We start from the raw sequence: 20238 nt of genomic DNA on the forward strand, positions 1-20238 counted from the left end.
TAAATCCCAGAGCAAGGCTCACACTGTCACCTACACTAAGTCCCAGGGGGCATGCAACTCACTCCAGTGGCACCATGTCCCAGATCCAGGTTTCTGGGAAGTACTTCCGAACTGTCTCTCTTACTTCCATCGTGGGCTCATTTTCGTTCACGGCCATTGAGTAGCTCATTCCCCTGAAGCCCGCCCCTGGGGCTGATATGGGCAAGGCTTGTGACGCTGAGAGAAGACAACATGGGAGCCCCCCGGTGAAACTCATTCTCATAACGAACTTTGTAATGGTTGTTTGTCTCTTAAACCAGAAGAGGGTCGTCTACCCACTAATCACTTCCCACTATTTCTATATATATTTTTATTACTTTGTATAGCTTACACACTTGTTCTCTTGCTTCATGATAGAGGCGAGCATGTCTCTCTTTACAAAGCAAACAGAGCTGTCCTCCTGAAATGATAATCAGGTCTCCCACTGGCATTGGCGGAGACCATCAAAGACCAGGAAAGGAAATTGGCTGCACCCAGATTTCAGAAATAGGACTCATTTAACAGAGACACAAGCAGTAAAGAGTAGGATCTTGGAATGTGTGTGCTACACAGCCCAGCCTTGGGACTGTGTAATCAAGCATGGGCACTGGGAAAACATTGGCAGCAGTAAAAAGGTCTGTGAACGTGCTGCAAGCAAAAACTAATCCGCAAGCAAAGGTGCAAGGAATCTGAGGTGCTCTGTCGGTTTGCATCATTGATTTTGCTTGGATCTGAGAAAGCAACATGCGCCGTGCACAGCCTGTCACGGCTTGACACACCCTGACCCAGATTCCAGACTGTTGTGTGCTGTGTCCCTCTCCACGTAAAGGTTTCTGTTCTCCATAGAAGCATAATGGCTTAATTACAAAAACAAGTAGTTTTAATATTTTCCTACTAGCTCATAGGCATCAGATTAGTCTGTCTCTGGATTTTATCATTTAGGATGTCTGAATTTTAAAAACTGCTGCTATTTGAGTTGTTGACTTGAGTTTGATAAAAAGCGGTTCAATGAATTTTAGTGTGGAATTGGCACGTAACAGCGAATAATTTCTGGAATGGCCACAAACATGCACTTACAACTTTTTAACTGTGTTTTCATGTGAAGTGCCACTCTCATCATTGCTGAGTATAAAACTAACATGTCAACCAAGGCAGAAAAACATTAAAGATGCTTCAGATCCTATAGTTATAATATGCATCCAAAATTTAGTTCCTTATGCAAGAAAGACAAGGATATTCATCTCATTAGCATGTAAATTTGCTTTTGTTTTTAGTAAATGGCGAATGCATAGATGTACCACAGAATGTTTTAGGATAAATTTCTTCGTCATTCACTGTCATTAAACATATTTGATACAGCTACATGGCAGGTTACATTTGAAAAGAGGCCAAAGTGCACGAAGTTTAACAAGTCTATTATACATCATGGGGATCGGCTGTAATCTTCCCCATGTGGAACTTAAGGTGGTCATTGGTTGATGGGAAGCCAAGGAGGGGAGGGAATTCCAGGGAAACAGCTGTGCAAACGTATCCACAAAGGTGGGAAGGCACCTTCAGAGTTATTGGAAAGTCCCTCTAGGACAGAATGTCTATTCCAGGAGTGTGCTTACCATAGTCAAGCAATCATAGAATCGTGTAATTATAGAACCAAACACCACAGAGGTTAGGGTAAAGACATCTTTTCAGGCAAGACTCAGTGAGACAACAGAAATAGACTCACAAATAGCTTCTGTGTGAGCCTAAAGATAAGCAAGCTCAGCCCCTGAGACAGAGTGCTGGCTGTGGGCCAAAGCCTCAGATGCTGTCATGACTGACAGAGGGGTTAGGAAAGATGGAGATGACTGACATCTAGGATAAAAAGGCCAGTTTTGACAAGAGAAGAGAGAGAGGGGAGGGGGGAGGACATGGGAAGCAGGGAGAGAAACAGTAATCTTAGCTGAGTTCTATTTTTGGCAGAAGATGTGACTCGAGTGTATACATTGCCAAACGAGTTCAGTGGAGCCCAAGGTGTATGTATAGGATGTACATGTATATATGTTTATGTATTCTTTGAACTCCAACCCTACCCCAGTGTAACATCATTTTTTGCTCCCATTTTTCTAGCAGACAAAGAAATCATACAATTACCATAGGCTTCAGGAATTCCTGGGTAGACTCGAGGCAGCAGGCAAAAGCGTGGTTTGTGGATTTTGGAGTTGGTAAAAACATTTAATCCTATAGACTGGAAAAATATTACATGTTAAAGCATATTGGACACTCTAGAGAGGGGATTTAAATTGTTCTCAGCTGAGTACAGACCCCTAGAGGAACGATTATATATGTTTTTAAAGGTAAAACCAAGAAATTTTAGTCTTTGGTGATAGGATAAAAGTTAATTCATAATCCGGATATACTTAACTCTCATAGCTTGGCTTAGCTGTAATTAATCTTGAAAATGTACATTGGAAACAGGCTGATTCATCTAAAATGGGTTTTATTAATAAGACCAACAATTGACAAATGAGAGCTCGTGAAATTAAAAATCTCTTCAAAACAAAGGTATCAGTTAATCATGAAGGCACTGTCTATAGAAGGGGAGAAAATCTTGTCCAACTATACATCTTATTAATGTCTATAATATATCTATAATAGGATTAATACCTATAATGTACAAATAACTAAAAAAAAACCCTAAACAACAAGAAATCAAACCAATAAGGGAACAGGTTAATAAAGTTAACAGATAGTTCTCCAAAGATGAAATGTAAGTGGTCAACAAACATATGAAACATGTTCAACTTCCTTAGCCATTAGAGAAATGTAAATCAAAACCATACTGAGATGCCGTATTAGTCCAGTGAGAACCACAGTCATTAAAGGAAAAAAAAAATAACAATAGCAGATACTGACAAGGAAATGGTCACAAGGAATCCCTTATAAGCTCCTGGTGGTAGTGTGAACTAGTCCAGTCACTACAGAAGAATGGAGGTTTCTCAAAAAACTAAAAGGAGACAGATATCCCATAGGACTCTACTTACGCCTTTACCCAAAGCACTGCAAACCAGTCTATCACAGAGACACTTGCATTTCAGCCTTTATTGAATCATCGTTTGCAATAGCTAACTTATGGAATCAACTCGAGTGCCCCAGAACAAAGGCGTGGATAAGGAAAAATGCGTATCTATACACACATATATATATACATGAATTTTTCAGCCATAAAGAACAACAAAGCCATGTCATTTGTTGGAAAATATATACAACTGGAGATAATCATATTAAGTGAGCTAAACCAGTTTCGGAAAGAAAAATATTACATGTTGTTAATGACTATGTTTTCTCTCACTTGTGGTTCCTAGACTTTATAAAGATACATAAAGTCCTGTCTGCATATATTAATGAAAGTAGAAGCAAAACCGTCTGGGGGACACAGGGGGCTCATGAAGTGGGGGGGGGAGGAAAGGGAGGGTGAGACAATACCTGGGGATTATGATCAACGCACAGTGCATATACAGCTACTTTGGAAACTTTAAAGAATTTATTGTGCAAGCGACGTATTACGGCTGCCAAGAAGGTACGCATTTGTTAATGTCTAAGATATATGCATGTACATATCTATGTATCTACATATCTAGATGCAGAGAGAAACAATGAACCACTTATTACTTAAGGTGCCAGAGGAATCCTGGCGTGTACAAAGTAACCATGCCTCTGAGATTCTTCTCTGATGGTTATTGTTGTGTTAGAGAGGGAAGGATCGGATTGTCCTGCTTAAAGGCTTCTGGACTTTGCATTGTAACACAGACTTACAAATCAGCTCTGGTGGGTTTCAGGGGGGGCTTACCTCAAAAACGCTGTTAGCATCGTCATCGCTCAGGTCCTGCTTTGGTGTGTACACAATCCCGTTGTGAATGATTTCTTCTGCATCCATGCACTTTTCGTCAGGCTCGTGCATTGGGCCACCATGTCGATCACCCTGGGGAGACTTGACTGGCAGTAATTTATAGATCTGTATGTTGGAAGAGAACAAAGGGAGACTGTTTCTTGTTTTACTGCTCAAAGAATTTTGAATGTGACAATGCTCAACACGGAATTTAAACCCATGGTTTCATTTACCTTTGCTATGTGTATGATATAAGCGGTGAGACAGGGAATCATAGAAAGACACCAAATGCCAAAGATTTTACCCCTCTTGTGCACAAATGCAGTATTTAAAGGGCTGAGAGGATAGAGATGTAGCTCAATTGGTAGAATGCTTTTCTAACCAACAGGCATGAAGCCTTGGATTTCATCCCCAGGACTACATAAAGCAGGCATGCTGGTGCAGTAATCCCGGCACTCGGGAGATGGGGATTCGAGGATCAAAAACTCAAGGTCATCCTTAACTGTCTTATGAGTTCAATAGCCTAGGCTATACCAGACTCTTAAAAAAAAATGAATTTGTCAAAATTGATCCAAATGTAGAAGAAAAAGATGAGAGCTGGAGGCTGGTAGTTTTCAGGTTAAGGGTGTAGAGAGAGGATGGATAATGGGCACCCTGAGACAACTGGATCACTTCTGAACCATTTGTCTCAGTAATCCTGGTCTCAGGAGTGCTGGAGCTGGAGGCAAGAAGCGGAGGGACCTGTAAAACCACGAAGCCAGTAGGCAGGGATGCTTCTTTGAAAGTGCAAAGAAGTTTTAAAGTCTGTGAAAAGAAACTATATTTGTGCACTCTTCTTAAGGCCAGTAAGTTCTTGATGTCAGGAAAAGCAGAAAAGCCTGGCATCTTACATTGAGTTGTGACAGGTTGGCAAATGGACTGGAAGAAATTAGTTTCTTTAAAATGTATCGCCGCATGCTAGCTCCATAATTAACACATCCTATTTGTGTTTTGTTATTCATAACATGCAGTAATAAGACCTATCCTAAATTGTTAAGAAATACCGGAGTAAAACGACACGATTCTGTAATGCACTTTGCTCAGTGACTGTTAGGGAATTATGCCACACTTATCCCTCTGAGGATCTCGTCCTTTGTAGTTATGGTTTACAGAAATGGTCTTATGTCATCATTCTTCTAAGACCGCAATGGGACTTACTGACTGAGGCGAGAGCTCCGCTTCCGGCTTCAGTAGCAGCACGCTCTGGTCTACTGCACGGAGGGCGCAGAGGGACTGGGGCGTGCCTGTGACCTTCAGGCGGGCGTCAGAGGCTGGCAGGCTCTGAGCTGGTAAGAAGCTCAAGTTTACCTGCAAAGAGCATATGGTGATAGCAATAATCTTAAAAAGGAAGAAAAGAACATTACAGCCTTGACTTTCCTCCAGCCCAACTGCGTTTTTCACTACCTTTTTCTTTCCCCATCTTAGAGCGGGTTTACAACAGGGACTTTTCTAAGGGACTCTCCATTCAACATCCACAGAATAACCCGGAAGTGTGGCTCGGGTTTGCTTGGTTTTTCTGTCTTTCTGTAACTGGTGGAAAATTGATGTTGATCCCACTGAAATAGGATCTCGAATGGTCTTAAAAACACTCCTGAGAAGGAAGACTCGAACCTTTGGTGCCTGACCTAGCTGTGTAAGGGTTAGTGAGATGAAACACCTGACCGCTTCCAGTCATGATCACGTGACATTCCAAAGTACGCAGTACTGATGGTCACTGGGGATTTACTGGGCCATCAATAAATAAATAAATAAATAAATAAATAAATAAATAAAATAAAAATCTAATACATATTTTAAGGTGTCTGTTGGGAAATTTAAAAGCTCATTAAAAGGAAAAAGCATCGGAAGGCTTGGTGGAATAACAGAACAATGGGAAATTATGCAGAATTTAGAGTTTTGATTGTGCTTTGACTAGTAGAAAGTCATGGGCAAGGGAAGGGTTGGTTTCTTTCATTATGTAGATTTTGTTAAATTTCCTCTCCTCCTGCTTGTTTGTTTTGTCTTATTCCAGTGTGTTAGTTTTTGCTTTATCTTATTATTTTCCTTCCAAAGTCTGTTTGTTTTCTAACTCAAATGTCAGTACGCTTAGTGAAATTACTTTACTAGGGCCAGTGAATTTCACTGCAACAAGGGGGCAGTTTGAAATTATGCTGTCTTGAGAGAGACATAGGCCTATATCGAAATCACCTGTTATGAAAACACCACCTATGGAGACTTCCAAGTATTTTTTTAGTTTTAGAAAAAATCAGGTTCATTAAAATAAGTTCATGTCTATGTCAAATGAACAAGTTAGCTATTTGAGAGTATGGTCAATGGAAATATTATTCGCCAAGAAATGGGCATGTTGGGAAAATGTGAAACTGCTCACTGTTAGGGAGAGAGAAACTTCCTGTTCGAAGGAAGCTGTATCGGACACAAAAAGCAACATTGTCCCTAGGGAATAGTTGCTGCTATTGAGACTAACAGTCAAAAATGTGGGGTGAGATTTCAAAGGAAAAGAGTTATACTTTTATTATAATGGGGTTATATGATGCAAAAACGCCCAAAGGCCTGATGATGTGACACCCAAGACACTTCTGCTTTGTGTTTCTTAGGAGAAAGGACTTGCAGGGATGCAGGTTAGACCCCAGGCTCAGTCGCATCTGAACTGCAAACCTCACTGCTTTCATTGCACCTCAGCCACATGGAAAATCATCTCATGTGTGCTGTGTGACGCCACAGCAGAGGAAGAAGAAACTGACGTGGCAGCTGCTCATCTCAGGGCCTGAGTGATGCCAGCACTGGATTCAGAACGACTTTGCTCCTTTTCACTTGACTTACTTTTAAATTAAATTGAGACAGGATCTTGCACATATTCCAGGTTGGCTTTGAACTCACTACCTACCCCAGACTCCTGCTGAAGCCTCCAAGTGCTGGGATCAGAGGCATGCACCCATCGCGCCTGACTTGTGTTGTTTTCTCTTGCTTATCTTTCCACTATAGGCAAACATTTGCAGGGCTAGCTGCCAGAAAAACAATTTAAACTAATACATATTTAATGGGTACACACTGTGTTAAAGGGAAGGCATTTTAAATAGGAAACCATTTTCTCTGTCCTATAAAAGAGTGAAGAAAATACACTGGTTTGAAGAGACATCCCTGTTTCACCCCAGGTCCTTTCTCAGTCTCTCAAGGCCCCTCTTTGCTCATCATCCCTTCAGGGGCCTAAGTTGGTAACGCCACTAGACCCATCCTTCTGGCTTTTCTGTGGCAGTCAGTGTTCTCATGAGTGCTGCGTGAGTCGTCCTTTGTGTGATTGTCAATGCTTTCCATCAACTTTAGTCAATGGTGAGTGAAAAGGCATTTGATTTGAAGTGAACATAACTTTGAACGGACCTTAGCTTCTATTGAGAATTTTTGTGGTGTTACATGGAGGTTTCCAATGCTTGGCAGAAGCAGAGGCATTTGGTTCTGAGTAGAAAGTAATCTTTTTCTGTCAATTATATGCTATCAGATAGTTTCAAGTCTGGAGTGTGAAGAGATAAGACCGACTCACCGGCTACAAACTGCTGCCCACTGCTAGAGCCAGGTGAGCCAAAAGCTTAACCCTCCTGAGATTTCCCACACAACCACGTGACCCATAGTAGAAGACCCTGGAGGCTGATGCAGGAGGCTCACTTGATAGGAAACTCACAGAAGACCCGAACAGAACCTACATCACACCCCTGACACAATGTCCAGCTTTAACAGCATCCCTTAGATGGAGGTGAAGATTTACACAGCATTCCACACTGCTTTTTGCTTAGATATCCGTACAGGTATGCACATGTACATGTGTAATGTGAATACAGTCGCTATAGCAGAAATGCCACTCACTGTAAATAGACATTATCTTCTTAGTTATGGTATTGAAAAGAAAAGTAGCTGAAGTTGACAGAGCCCTTCTGATTGCTAATTAGAAGACTACTCTACCAGAACAGTAGAAAATCAGATAACCAGTGCCAATTCTGCTTGGTGAAACTTACTTACAGCTCAGTGGGACTCACACTACAGCTCTATAGTCTTTAAAAACAATAAAAGATCTCATTGACAAGTTAATGTTTTTATATCTAATCCTTACTAGATTGTCAAAAACCTGTATACTTTCCTGTCTACATTGAGAAGCTCAATTTAAACTCAGAGCAACACACTCTGCGGTGAAAGGAATGGAGAGGTGCCTGGGGGTCAATGGGACAAGACTGACGCAGCTTGGGAAACCGCATTTTTAATGGAAAACTGGCAACAAAATATTCCAAATTAACTTAAAAGTTGGACACAGGATCTGGAGAGATGGCTTAGCAGTTGAGAGCACTGGGTTTACTTCCCACACAACTGCTCACAGATACCTGTAACGTTAGCTCCAGGGGATCCCGTGGCCTCCTCTGGCCTTCACAGGGAACAAGCACATAAGGTACAAAGACATGCATCTGGGCAAGACACCCACAAGCATAAAATAAAATGAATCTATGTGTGTGTGTGTGTGTGTTTGCCATAGAATAGACTTTCAAATCCACATGAGTCTTTTAAATTAAAAAAGTTCTGCCTATGGCCACCTGCTTTGGCAGTGCCACTAGACTGATAAGGTGTGGCTCCTCTTACTAACTTGAAAGAGCCCTGTGTGGTGGTTTTAAAAGCCAGGTATGGTGTGCATGACTTTAATCCCAACATTTGGAAGGCAGAAGCGGGTGGATCGTTGTGAGTTCAAGGTCAAACTGGTCTACATAGTAAGTTAGTTCCTAGACAGCTAGGGCTACATTGAGAGAGTCTATCTCAAAAAATTTAAAGCAGGTATTACTTGTTTATTGCCCACACTTATAAAGGACAGAAAAAAAAAAAGATCAGGCTTAGATATACGCACCCACCTTATTGGCAAAACATTTTTCAATTTTGAGTTTCTGAGTGTCAGCGACAACTTCTCCGTCAGGTAAAATGGCGTAAATGAGCAGGTGGGCCACAGGAGCCATGCCCACCTCCACTTGAAGTGGCAAGGAAAATGTCCCTTTTGCTGGAGAGTGCAGAAGATTTGAGATTACGGATTAGGAGCGGATTCTCATTTTATGTCAGAACAGTTCTTAGACCATTTAAGAATTCATATTTGCAGCACCTAAGAAGGACTGTACTTTCCTGCCTTGTGTGGAATGGTGCATGCTGAAGAAACAGTATTTTTTTTTTATAGCCATTGCTTTAATCTTGTCCTCCAGAGAAGTAGGAAAACCCACTTACTCTGTGGCTCTATTTCTAAAGGTTTTTATGTTTTATGGTATGTGTATGAGTGTTTTGCCCTCATGTATGCCTGTGCAACATATGTGTGTAGTGCCCACAAATGCCTGATCCCTTGGATAACTAGGGTTACAGATGGTTATGAGTCACCATGTGGGCACTGGGAATTGAATCTGGGTCCTGGAAGAGCAGCCAGTGCTCTTAGCCACCGAGCCATCTCTCCAACCCTTTATGTTTATTTCAAAAGCACTGATATCACAACCATAGTGAGACTACAGAGAATTAAGGGATGCTACAAACCTAAGAGAAATCCATCGTGAGCCTGGCTTTAGAGTAGGAGATACTGCGTCTTTATTAGACTGGTAGAATTCTGATGCTAACAGCACTCTAGCAAGTATGCAGAGTGAGAGTCTTAGGAGACATCTTAGTGAAGACTTAACATGGGATAAACAGGTGGTTAGGAAAAACAGAGAGATTAAAAGTAGTGCCAGGTGTTTGGAGATCCAAAATGGTGGCTGGAAGCAGCCATCCATCAACCACTACTCCAGCACAAGAAAAAATCACATCAACCCGAGAGCAGCTGCTTCCAGAGGTGGACACCCGTGGAAGCATGCTACCTTCAGAACTGAAGACACAGCCTACTCGGTGAGGGAAATACAAATCGTGTACATCAAGATTCCACTTCATTACAGTCAGAATGGCAAAAAAGATGCAAGCAGCTCAAACGCTAGCAAAGATGTCTAGGAGAATGCATTTGGTAAGAATGCTAGTACAGTCATTGGGGTAAACAACGTGGAGGATCCTCAATAAACAAAAATCGAATAATCACATGAATCAGGCATGCCACACTTGAATGTTTCTCAAGAGGGCATGGTATCAGCATTCAAAAGAGACACCTAAATAATCACACTTACTGGAGCTCTGTTCACTACCACCACTATATGGAGTCCACTTCAGCATCCATCAACAGATGTATGGACAAGAAATCATGGTACATATAGACAATAAAATACTGTTCAGCCACAAGGAATAATGAAACTATGTCATCGTCAGGAAAGTGGGTGGAACTGAAGGACATTGCTTTAAACAAAACTAGCCAGATAAAGAGATTTAGTATTGTGTGGTTTGTTTCCTTTACATAAGGAATTATGGCTGAAAACTATAAGCAGAGTCCTGGAACGGGGAAGGAAGAGGAAGATGGGCCAAAGTATGATCCGTACATGCTTGGAGAAAACACTGGAAAACCCATTGTTTTGTGTGACCAGTAACTATTGATGATTATAATGACGAAGAATAAAAAAACTGCTCCCAGTGAGGGCTATGGGGTGTGTGTGTGTGTGTCGTGATATACAATGGCAGAAATTCAAGCTGTGTTCTGAAGTTTTGTGGAAAGCAAACGTAAAGGTGTTTAGTGAGAAGCATTGATGCCCAACCTGGCTTCTTCCTGCTATGGTGGGAAAGTGTTAACAGAGTTGTTCACCACGAAGCCAGCAGGATTTGATAAGGAAAATAATTTCTTTGGAAACTCTCACATTATTCAGCTTCTAAGGGACACAGAACAATTTCTGGAAATTACACTCTAGAGAGAGAAGCCATATGATGGACGCCCACTTGCTAACATCACAGAAAAGTGAAAACGCCACCATATTAAGTCACAAAAGCTCTGTCTCCATAATCCCTTTGAAGAGATTATATGTATGACTCAAAGTCTCTGCTCATCTCAACAAAAGCCAAAACAAGAGGTGGAATTATCCAGGAAAAGAAACCTTTTGTCTAGGGGGATATATAATATCCTTTGTCAGCAGCCCTACAGACTACAGCCAGGATTTCTGAATCTTCTTCAAATCCCCCATGACAGTGCCCCTTACCAGCAGGAAGTAGTTTGGAAAGAACGACGCCCAAATTTCCCAAATATTGTGTATAAATGTTTGTTTTCATTTAATTGGACTTTGTTATATAAAATAAAATAATAAAATAAAAAACAAAAAAACAAACAAACAAACAAAAAAAATAATATCCTTTGTCTAGGAGGATGTATAACATCCTTTGTCTAGGAGGATATGTAATATCCCTTGTCTAGGAGGATACATAATATTCTTTGCCTAGGAGGATGTACATTATTCTTTGTCTAGGAGGATGTATGATATTGTTGTGACATACAGGAGGGTGACATGATACCTGATGAATTTATCCTAAAAGAGACAGTATCGCAAAAGGAGCAGAGGGTATGAAGGGAGAGCTTTTGATCTCTCCAAGTATAGGATGCAAACCCAGCAGCAAACACGTGCTGTGCTCAGTGGGAAAGGAAGGGTGGTTGCCAGTTAAGAGTTGAGGTGAGAGGACAGAGACACCAACCAAAGAGTATCTGGTGGCTGTGTTGGGATCTGGGGCCATTTGTCGAGGTGGATTTCATATCTCTGCAGACCAGCAATTCTCAACTTTCCTGATGTTGCAACCTTTTCATGCAGTCCCTCATGTTGTGGTGACCCCCAATTATAACATTATTTCGTTGCTACTTCATAACTGTGATTTGTTATGAATTGTAAATATCTGATATTCCGGACAGCTGATTTATGATCCCAAAGGGGTCATGACCCACAGGTTGAGAGATGCTGCTCCAGAAAGATGATTTTTCTCCTTGGCATGGATTATATTTATGCTTAATTTAGAAGATTTGAGGTGATACAATTTGGGACTTTTTTGCTGAGTATGGTATGTGAGATTTGGGGCTTAAATTATGGCTGTGATGGACTGAGGCATTTGTTGATGGAGAGACTGAATTTGACTTGTTGGATGCATGCATAGTTCTTGGGATGATTATGGTAAGCAGAATTTTAACTCTGAATATCAGATCTCAGAAAATTTTGAGTGTGTTATTTTAGGTGTCAATAAAGCCTCTACAGATGCTAGGCCAGGACATTGAGAGGTGAAAATTGGTTTGAGTTATCAAGGTAGAGTCAGGGTCACTATGAGGATAGTTACAGAAGGGAAGTTATCAAAGGCAGGTGAGATTTGAAGATGGAATGCTGCTGGCTTTGGAGGAAAAGGAAGGGATTACCAATCAAGGCATGGCAGAGACAAGAACGTTGGGTCTTCTCTGGCATATCTAAGGCAGTCCCGCCAATATAGTGACTTGAGCCCAGCGAGACTTCTGAACAGAAATATATTATATGCCAGAAAATCTGTGGTATCCACAGGGCAGCAATAGGTATCTGACACACAAATAAAACGAAGTAAAGTTTTCTTTGGTCATTCTCTTTTTAAATTTTTTTTTGTGGATTTTTTCTCTTTTTAAAAATAATTGTGAATTTAATATATTTTATTTCAGGAATAAAATCCTAAAATGTAGAAGTGTTCAGAGCAGCTTCCTCACTGGATAACTAAGAGCCACCACACACTTCCTGTAATGTGAGAGATGTTCCAGCTTGCTCAGTTGTTGAGGGTTTGGCAAGATGAGAGGGCATAAAAAAAAAGGGGGAAGATGCTTACTGTTTCCTTGTTCAAGTGACAACGTGTGGCTTCCTGACTTGTAGATGCTTCCCCTTGATTTGGTCTGAAGACAGAAGGAAATCCATCCATTACTATTATAAGGTCTGTCTGCCTATCTTCAGGATACTCACAATATATACTTAACTATCATGTTACTATAACTCAGAAGTTATTTTTATCCCTATATTTCCCTCCCACCATTTTCCTATATGTACATATATATATTAAGTAATACGTAAATAATTTTGTGTTTTACTTTGTTCAATATTTACTATTCCTAGGAATCTGTGAAAAGTACATATGTATATATTTTAGCACCTACTGTATGTGAAGTATACAGTGGAGGCAAATGTAAAATATTAATATCCTTTGCTGTTACTTTTATTTTTAAAACAAACAAAAACCTCATACTTTAAAGTAAACAAATCTTATTCTCTGTGTGCCTGACTCTGAAATTAGGCAATTTGAGCAATTCAATTTGTATAGTAATTACATGGATTATTGTTTCCAGAGTTCAGGTGAGATAACTGATACTCGTCTTTGAGCATAAAGTCTAGTAAATTATCCAAGGTCACAGGACTATGAAGAGATGAAACAAAAAATGATAACTATTGAAAATTTCTTACGTTTTCACAGAAATAAACATTATTTAAAGTTACCATTTTAGTGGTGAACAGGACAAATGATGAACTAAAGCACAAATGATTTCATAGGAAGCAGTTTCTCTTCCAGTATAAAAAAAACAAAAACTCAGTATTAACACTGATGTCCTATAAAACCTGTTATTCTGAGAGGAATCTTGTAAACTTGGAGTCTGAATATTGGAACACAATTCAGTGACTCTCATTCTTACCAGATAGTAAAAGGTTAAGTCTTTTTCATCCCTCAGGGTATCTCTGTTCACAGTGTAGTACACCAGAATCTCTTGAGTTTTCCCACAGGACAAAGTACCAGGAACAAGTTCAAGATGGACATAACTCTTGCTTGGGGAAAAGATACGAGTTGCAGAATGGTGTGCTCGTGTGTGAATTTCATCAAGCCACCAGTTGTCATAGCAGATGTTGTTATCCTTGTAGATGACCTAGTGGGAAAATGAATAGCATATTTATTTAGTATCTGTCTGTCTGTCTGTCTATCTATCTATCTATCATCTGTCTATCTATATCTATATATGTATCATCTATCAATCATCTATCATCTGTCTACCTACCTATCATCTGTATGTCTATTATCTATCTGCTATCTATCTCTACTATCTATCTATCTATCTACCTATCTATCATCTACCTGTCATTTGTCTACCTACCTACCATCTGTATGTCTATCATCCATCTATTTGCTATATCTATCTATCTATCTATCTATCTATCTATCTATCTATCTATCATCTATCTACCATCTGTCTACCTACCTATTATCTGTATGTCTATTATTTCTTTCTATCTATCTATCTATCTATCTATCTATCTATCTATCTATCTATCCTACCTACCTACCTACCTATATGGTATCTTTTTGTAAAAAAGGCTGTTAAGTCGATAACTGCTTACCCACACCCCTCTTAAGATTATTTAAGCTTTTGTATCTCAGGTTGGCTTTAAAACTCACAGTCTTCTTCCTTCTGTCTCCTGAGTGCTGGTATTAAAAAAATGCTCACCCTGATTGACTTGATTGAGGTGATGTCCACCTTTAATCCCAGCACTCAGGAGACAGAGGCAGGTGGATCTCTGTGAGCTTGAGGCCAGCCTGGTCTACAGTGTGAGTTCCAGGACAGCCAGGGCTGTCTTCTACCCTCTCCCCTAAAAAAGGAAGAAAGAAAGAAAGGAAGGAAGGAAGAAAGAAAGAAAAGGAGGAAAGAAGGAAGGAAGGAAAGAAGGAAGAAACAGAAGAAAGAAGGAACGAAAGGAAGAAGAAAGAAAAAGAAGACATGCTCATCATTCTTGCAAGGCTCATGTATAATTTTTTTCTGTATAGATTTATTTCATTATTTGCATGTCAGAATAATTATTTTGATTTACTTATTATTCTTTTATAATTTCATAGCTATATTCTTTGACCAAGTCCTCTTGTTTCTTATTCTTTCTTATCCCATTAACCACCCCACTAAGTCTCTTCTTCCTGAGCCTATCTTCTATTTTTGTGCTTTTGTGTGTGTGTGTGTGTGTGTGTGTGTGGCCCACTTGAGAGTTATCTGAGTGGGGCAAATGCACCAATGGCTCCCTCACTGAGGAACATGATTCCCATCTCCCTGCAACCTTTAACAATCAGCTCCTCTGGCTGGGTGGGACCTTATGAGCCCCTCCCCAGTCATTACAAAGTGTTGATAGGCCCAGCTGTGTACAGGTCTTGTGCAGGTAGCTACTGCTGTATTTTCTTGTGGTTTTATTGCTTAAGATTATTCGAATGTTTAAGGACAAACAAAAATTGTATTATGCTAAAGGAATCAGGGACAATCTAACTGGTAACAGAACTATGAAAACATTAGAAACTTCAAGGCAGTACAAAGATGATCTTTCCAGTGATTTGAAGGCAGACCATGTTGTAGGTGTCCCTGACAGAACTTTCTGGCCTTTATGATTTAAGTTTCCACATTGCTCAGTTTGTATTATTTCTTACCACATTTTCTTTTGTCCCTAGTGACCATGCCTACTCACACGTGTAGTTGCATGACCTAAGATGTTTCAGCCTCACATTCCCATTCCCACTTACCGAGAAACCAATGAATGATGACGTGAAGTTGGAAGTGTCAATGGCAATGTTGACCAAGCCATGCTCATCAGTAGTATAAGTAGACCGGTACCTAGCTAGATCCACATGAACAGATATGGTTTTGTTGGGTATTGGCTGATCCTTTTCATCAACAAGACGAACCTAGAAACAGGAAAGTGATAGCTGGTTACAAATGCCAACTAGCCACTTCATCTTCCCGGGCTGTTCTGTTTACATCTCGATCATTTGTTCTGTCCCTGTCCTTTACTGAAGATCTTTGTATTTGCAAATGAGACATTTTATGAGTTTTAAGCTGATATTTCTTTTAAATATTCCTTACGATTTTGTAAAGCTGATAGTTTTATTGTTTTTTAATTGATTTTATTTGAATTTTATTTTATGTGATAGGTGTTTGGTCTGTATGGATGTCTGTGTGCTGTGTATGTGACTGGTGTCCTCAGAATTCAGAGGAGGGCATCAGATCCCCTGAGTTCCAGTTGGTTATGAGCTGCCATGTGGGTGCTGGGAATTGAACCTGTGTTCTTAGCCAATGAGACATCTCTCCAGCCCTTTATTTTATTGTTTCTAATTGAAAAACAGTAACGTACAGTTTTAGACTACAATGTGATGTTTTGCTGACTTCATGTAATGTAGAATGATTATATCTAGTTAATGATCCTATTCATCATGCCTTATGCTTTTTTAAATGAGATAAGATTTGTGCTGGTTAGTTTTTTTTTTTTTTTTAAAGATTTATTCATCTTTATTATTTTAATTGTGTGTGTGTGTGTGTGTGTGTGTGTGTGTGTGTGTGTATACCCACATAAATGCAAGTGCCCAGAGGTCAGATGTGTCAGATCCCCCTGGAGCTGGAGTTACAGATAGCTGTAAGCTGCCTGATATGGGTGCTTACAAATGTCTGTCCCTCCCTCCCCCTCCCTCCCTCCCTTTCTCCCTCTCTCTCTCCCTCTCTCTCTCCCTCTCTCTCTCTCCCTCCCTCTCTGTCTCTCTCTCTCCTCTCTGCCTCTCTCTCCCTCTCTCCCTCTCTCTCTCCCTCCCTCCCTCCCTCTCTGTCTCTCTCTCCCTCTCTCCCTCTCTCCCTCCCTCCCTCCCTCACTCCCTCTCTCCCTCCCTCTCTTCCTCTCTCTCTCCCTCCCTCCCTCTCTCCCTCCCTCCTCTCTCCCGTTGCTATCCCTGGAGGCCAGTCTCCCCTCTCCTTTCCCTTTTTCCCTTTTTAGGGTCCCTTTCCCCTAATAAAAACTCCTCTGCTTGAACTCTGTAGCATGGTGTCTTTCTATCTTCTGCCTTCTTTTCTCCTGCTGCGTTTTTAAAAAGTATAGTGCCTGTGATGGCCTTGTCAACCCCCCACGTACTTATCAGTATCTTTTCCAACTTGATATGAAATATTAAAATAAAGGAAGGAAGTGGAAAAAACGCAGATGTAAAATCCCAAATATAAATAAGAAAGTTGCTCATATACTCAGTCCGAAGGTTGTTTGCTATGAAAGCAAACTTGAAAAATGCCTAAAACCTTAGCTCTATTATATAAAAAAGGAATGAGCGGTTTGCTCAATTATATTATGTGTCCTAAAACTTACCAACATTGCTATGACAAAACATTGCTTTAGTACTGGAAAATAATTCTTTAAAATTTCATCATCCAGATGAAAGGTTGTTGATATCTCCTGGCTATTAAATGTCTCCCAAAGGCTTGGCTCCCAGTGTGGTAGGAGGGGCTGGGTTTGAAGTCCTCAGGTCATTGGGAGTATGTTGTTAAAGGAGACTGGAATCTTGGCTCGCCTTCTTTTTGTCATGAGAAGGAGAATTTCCTCCACTGTAATGTATGGTGTCACCACAGTCACGTCATAATGACTTGAGATTTACAAGATTTTGGGCCAAATAAGCTTTTTACCCATTTGAGTTAATGATCTCAGTTATCTTGCTATAATAAAGGAAAACTGACTAACAGTTACTTTTTAAAAATCATTTCTGTGCAAAACTGCATTAGAAAAGCTTCCTTTATAAAGAGGGATCAAAGAGAATATAGCTAAACTACATAGAAAAAATACATTACAGAGTTGTGTAAGAAGTTGGTGATTTAAAAAATGCTTTGTTTTCTAACATTTCACTGTCCTTGATAAATGTGAAATTTTCTATAGTTTCTTTTTTTCTAGATAATTATAATATATTTTGATTTTGCAATCAATTTTTTTCTTAAAAATCTTATGCCTGGGTTGGTGGAGATAGCTCAGTGGATGAAATTGCTTCTTGCATGTGCATGAGGGTTCAGATTCTCAGCAATGCATAAATGCTGAATGGATATGAGAGCCTGCCTATGATTCCTGAGCTTGGAGTGTTGGAATGGGGCATATCTGAAGCACGTTGGCTAGCTACACTAGCCAGAGCTGTCAAGTTTTGCGTTCAAGTGAGAGACCCTCAGCGAATAAAGCAGAGAATGCCCGAGGAAGGCTCCTGATGTCAACCTTGAGGCTCCCTACATGCACGTGACAAGCACACACATACCAACATACATGTGTGCCAATAGTCATGTAAAGAAATATACACAGGTATATGTACCACCATCACACAAATACATACACATAAGAATTTTCCGTGCCCCTATGTATGATTATGGAGGAAAATATTTTACCTGCCCAAAGAAAGGTAGCCCAGGCCTGTAATGTAAATCCACTTTAGTAAACATCAGTTTGCTTAAAGTATCTGTTATTTCACATGATCCATAACCAGATAGTTCCAGCCCTGAAAAAAACAAGTGGTCAGTTTTGTGTATTTCAAACTCACCTTCTACCTCCGAGTCAGAGCTCCTCTGTTATTACTGGGTGCCACAGCAATCTTTGAATAGTTTTATGAGGTATCATATCCAATACATTTTTATTTACCCTGCATTGTATGTTAGCTTTATTTTTTAATCAGTTTATTTAGACCATTATCAAATATATCTGAAGCTACCCATGCTTTTCAGAACCACGTGTGAGCTTCCCATTGTCTGACTTAGTTTCCCCCATTCTGAGAATGCTTTTCCCTTCCGGTCACTCATCTTTCAAACTGTCACCCTCCATACAGCGCATCAAAAGACAGCTTAAGAATCAATCCCCCTTCTGCCTCTGAATTACAACAAATTACTTCTCTTCATATCCACTTTTCCTTACATTCCACATTCCTTATGGAAATTTGACTACAGTTACACACACACACACACACACACACACACACACACACACACACACACACACCTTCTCTTCTTAAAAATTTAATTTCTTGAGATCAGTGACCTGTCATTTTTATAATATGCAGAAGCTATAAAGTATTCCAACTGAAATGGAAGATTGGTAAGTTCCCACTCAATTGACGTTTATTAAAAACAAAAACAAACAATACAGACCTGTTCCCTCCTCTTTGACTTTGGCTTCCACTTGTATTTTCATGTCATAGCCTTTTTGTCTTGGCTGAAATACCTTGGTTTTTACAACTTGACTAAAACATCCTTTATCATCTGCCTGAAGAGAAGGGGAGAGAGTTCCAAAGTGTTCTGATTTGCAATCAAAATGACAGTCATTCACACAACAAAGACATATGTTCAACTATGTTCATAGTAGCAATATTTGTAATAGCTAGAACCTGGAAGCAACCTAGATGCCCCTCCACTGAAGAATGGATGGAGAAAATGTGCTACATTTACACAATGGAGTATTATTCAGCAGGGGAAGGGCGGAGTTGGGGGAGACAATGAAAACTTGAAAATCGCAGGCAAATAGATGGAACTAGAAGAAACCACCCTATGTGAAGTAACCCAGACACAAAAAGACAAACACGGTATGTACTCACTCATATATGGTTTTTAGACATAGAGCAAAGGATTACCAGCCTACAGTCCATACTGCCTGAGAAGCTAGGAAACAAGGAGGACCCTAAGAGAGACATACATGATTCCCTGGAGAAGGGGAAAGGGACAGACTCTCATGAGCAAATTGGGAGCATGGGGGGAGGGGAGAAGGAGTTAGGAGGAAGAGGAATGGATAACTGGGCATGACAGAGTAGGAAGATTGAGTCAGGGAAAGAATAGAGGAGATCAAGAAAGAGATACCATAATAGAGAGAGCCATTATAGGTTTTAAGAGAAATCTGGCACTAGGGAAATGTCCAGAGATCTACAAGGATGACCCCAACTAACAAGCTAAGCAATAATAGAGAGGCTACCTTAAATGCCCTTCCCTGATAATGAGATTGATGACTACCTTATATACCATCCTAGAGCCTTCATCCGGTAGCTGATGCAAGCAGAAGCAGAGATTCACAGCTAAATACTGAGCCAAACTCCTGGAATCCAGTTTTCAAAAACATTTTAAGTAGTCAGATATCTATTTGGTGTAGTTGGCATTTTTACTCTTTGGGTGCCAGCCACACAGTTCCCAAATAAATACATGGAGATTTATTTTTACTTATGAATACCTGGCTTTAGCTTGTCTTGTTTTTAGCCAGATTTTCTAATTTCACTTAAATTATCCTGTTTCTCTTCTATGTTCTACCTCTGGGCCTTTCACCTTTATTCTATGTCTTTCTTTCCTTCTTACTTCATGGCTGGCCGTGTGGCCGGGTGGCTGTGTGGCCATGTGGCCATGTGGCTGTGTGGCTGGGTGGCTGGGTGGTTGGCCCCTGGTGTCCTCTCCTCATTTTCTCACTCTTCTCTAGATTTCTCCTTCCATTTATTCTCTCTGCCCACCAGCCCTGCCTATCCTTTCTCCTGCCTTGCTATTGGCTGTTCAGCTCTTTATTAGACCAATCAGATGTTTTAGGCTGGCAAAGTACACATAGCTTTACAGAGTTAAACAAATGCAACATAAAAGAATGCAGTACATCTTTGCA

General features: G+C 40.3%; 1 protein-coding gene across 1 annotated transcript in view; it reads right to left on the reverse strand.

Annotated features, from left to right (window-relative positions):
- The window catches only part of LOC127212853 (pregnancy zone protein), a 43966-nt gene that overhangs the window by 12501 nt on the left and 11227 nt on the right, over positions 1 to 20238 (reverse strand). Inside the window, exons 9-18 of the mRNA XM_051173042.1 lie at positions 18759 to 18873; positions 18006 to 18115; positions 15356 to 15517; positions 13500 to 13727; positions 12647 to 12710; positions 8800 to 8942; positions 5078 to 5227; positions 3842 to 4006; positions 2146 to 2239; positions 63 to 216 (exon numbers count right to left, since the gene is read on the reverse strand). Of these exons, the coding sequence (XP_051028999.1) occupies positions 63 to 216; positions 2146 to 2239; positions 3842 to 4006; positions 5078 to 5227; positions 8800 to 8942; positions 12647 to 12710; positions 13500 to 13727; positions 15356 to 15517; positions 18006 to 18115; positions 18759 to 18873 (1385 nt within the window). The remainder of the gene's footprint in view (positions 1 to 62; positions 217 to 2145; positions 2240 to 3841; positions 4007 to 5077; positions 5228 to 8799; positions 8943 to 12646; positions 12711 to 13499; positions 13728 to 15355; positions 15518 to 18005; positions 18116 to 18758; positions 18874 to 20238) is intronic.

Source organism: Phodopus roborovskii, unplaced genomic scaffold (genome assembly GCF_943737965.1).
Source record: "Phodopus roborovskii unplaced genomic scaffold, PHOROB, whole genome shotgun sequence".
In the NCBI taxonomy this organism is placed as follows: domain Eukaryota; kingdom Metazoa; phylum Chordata; class Mammalia; order Rodentia; family Cricetidae; genus Phodopus; species Phodopus roborovskii.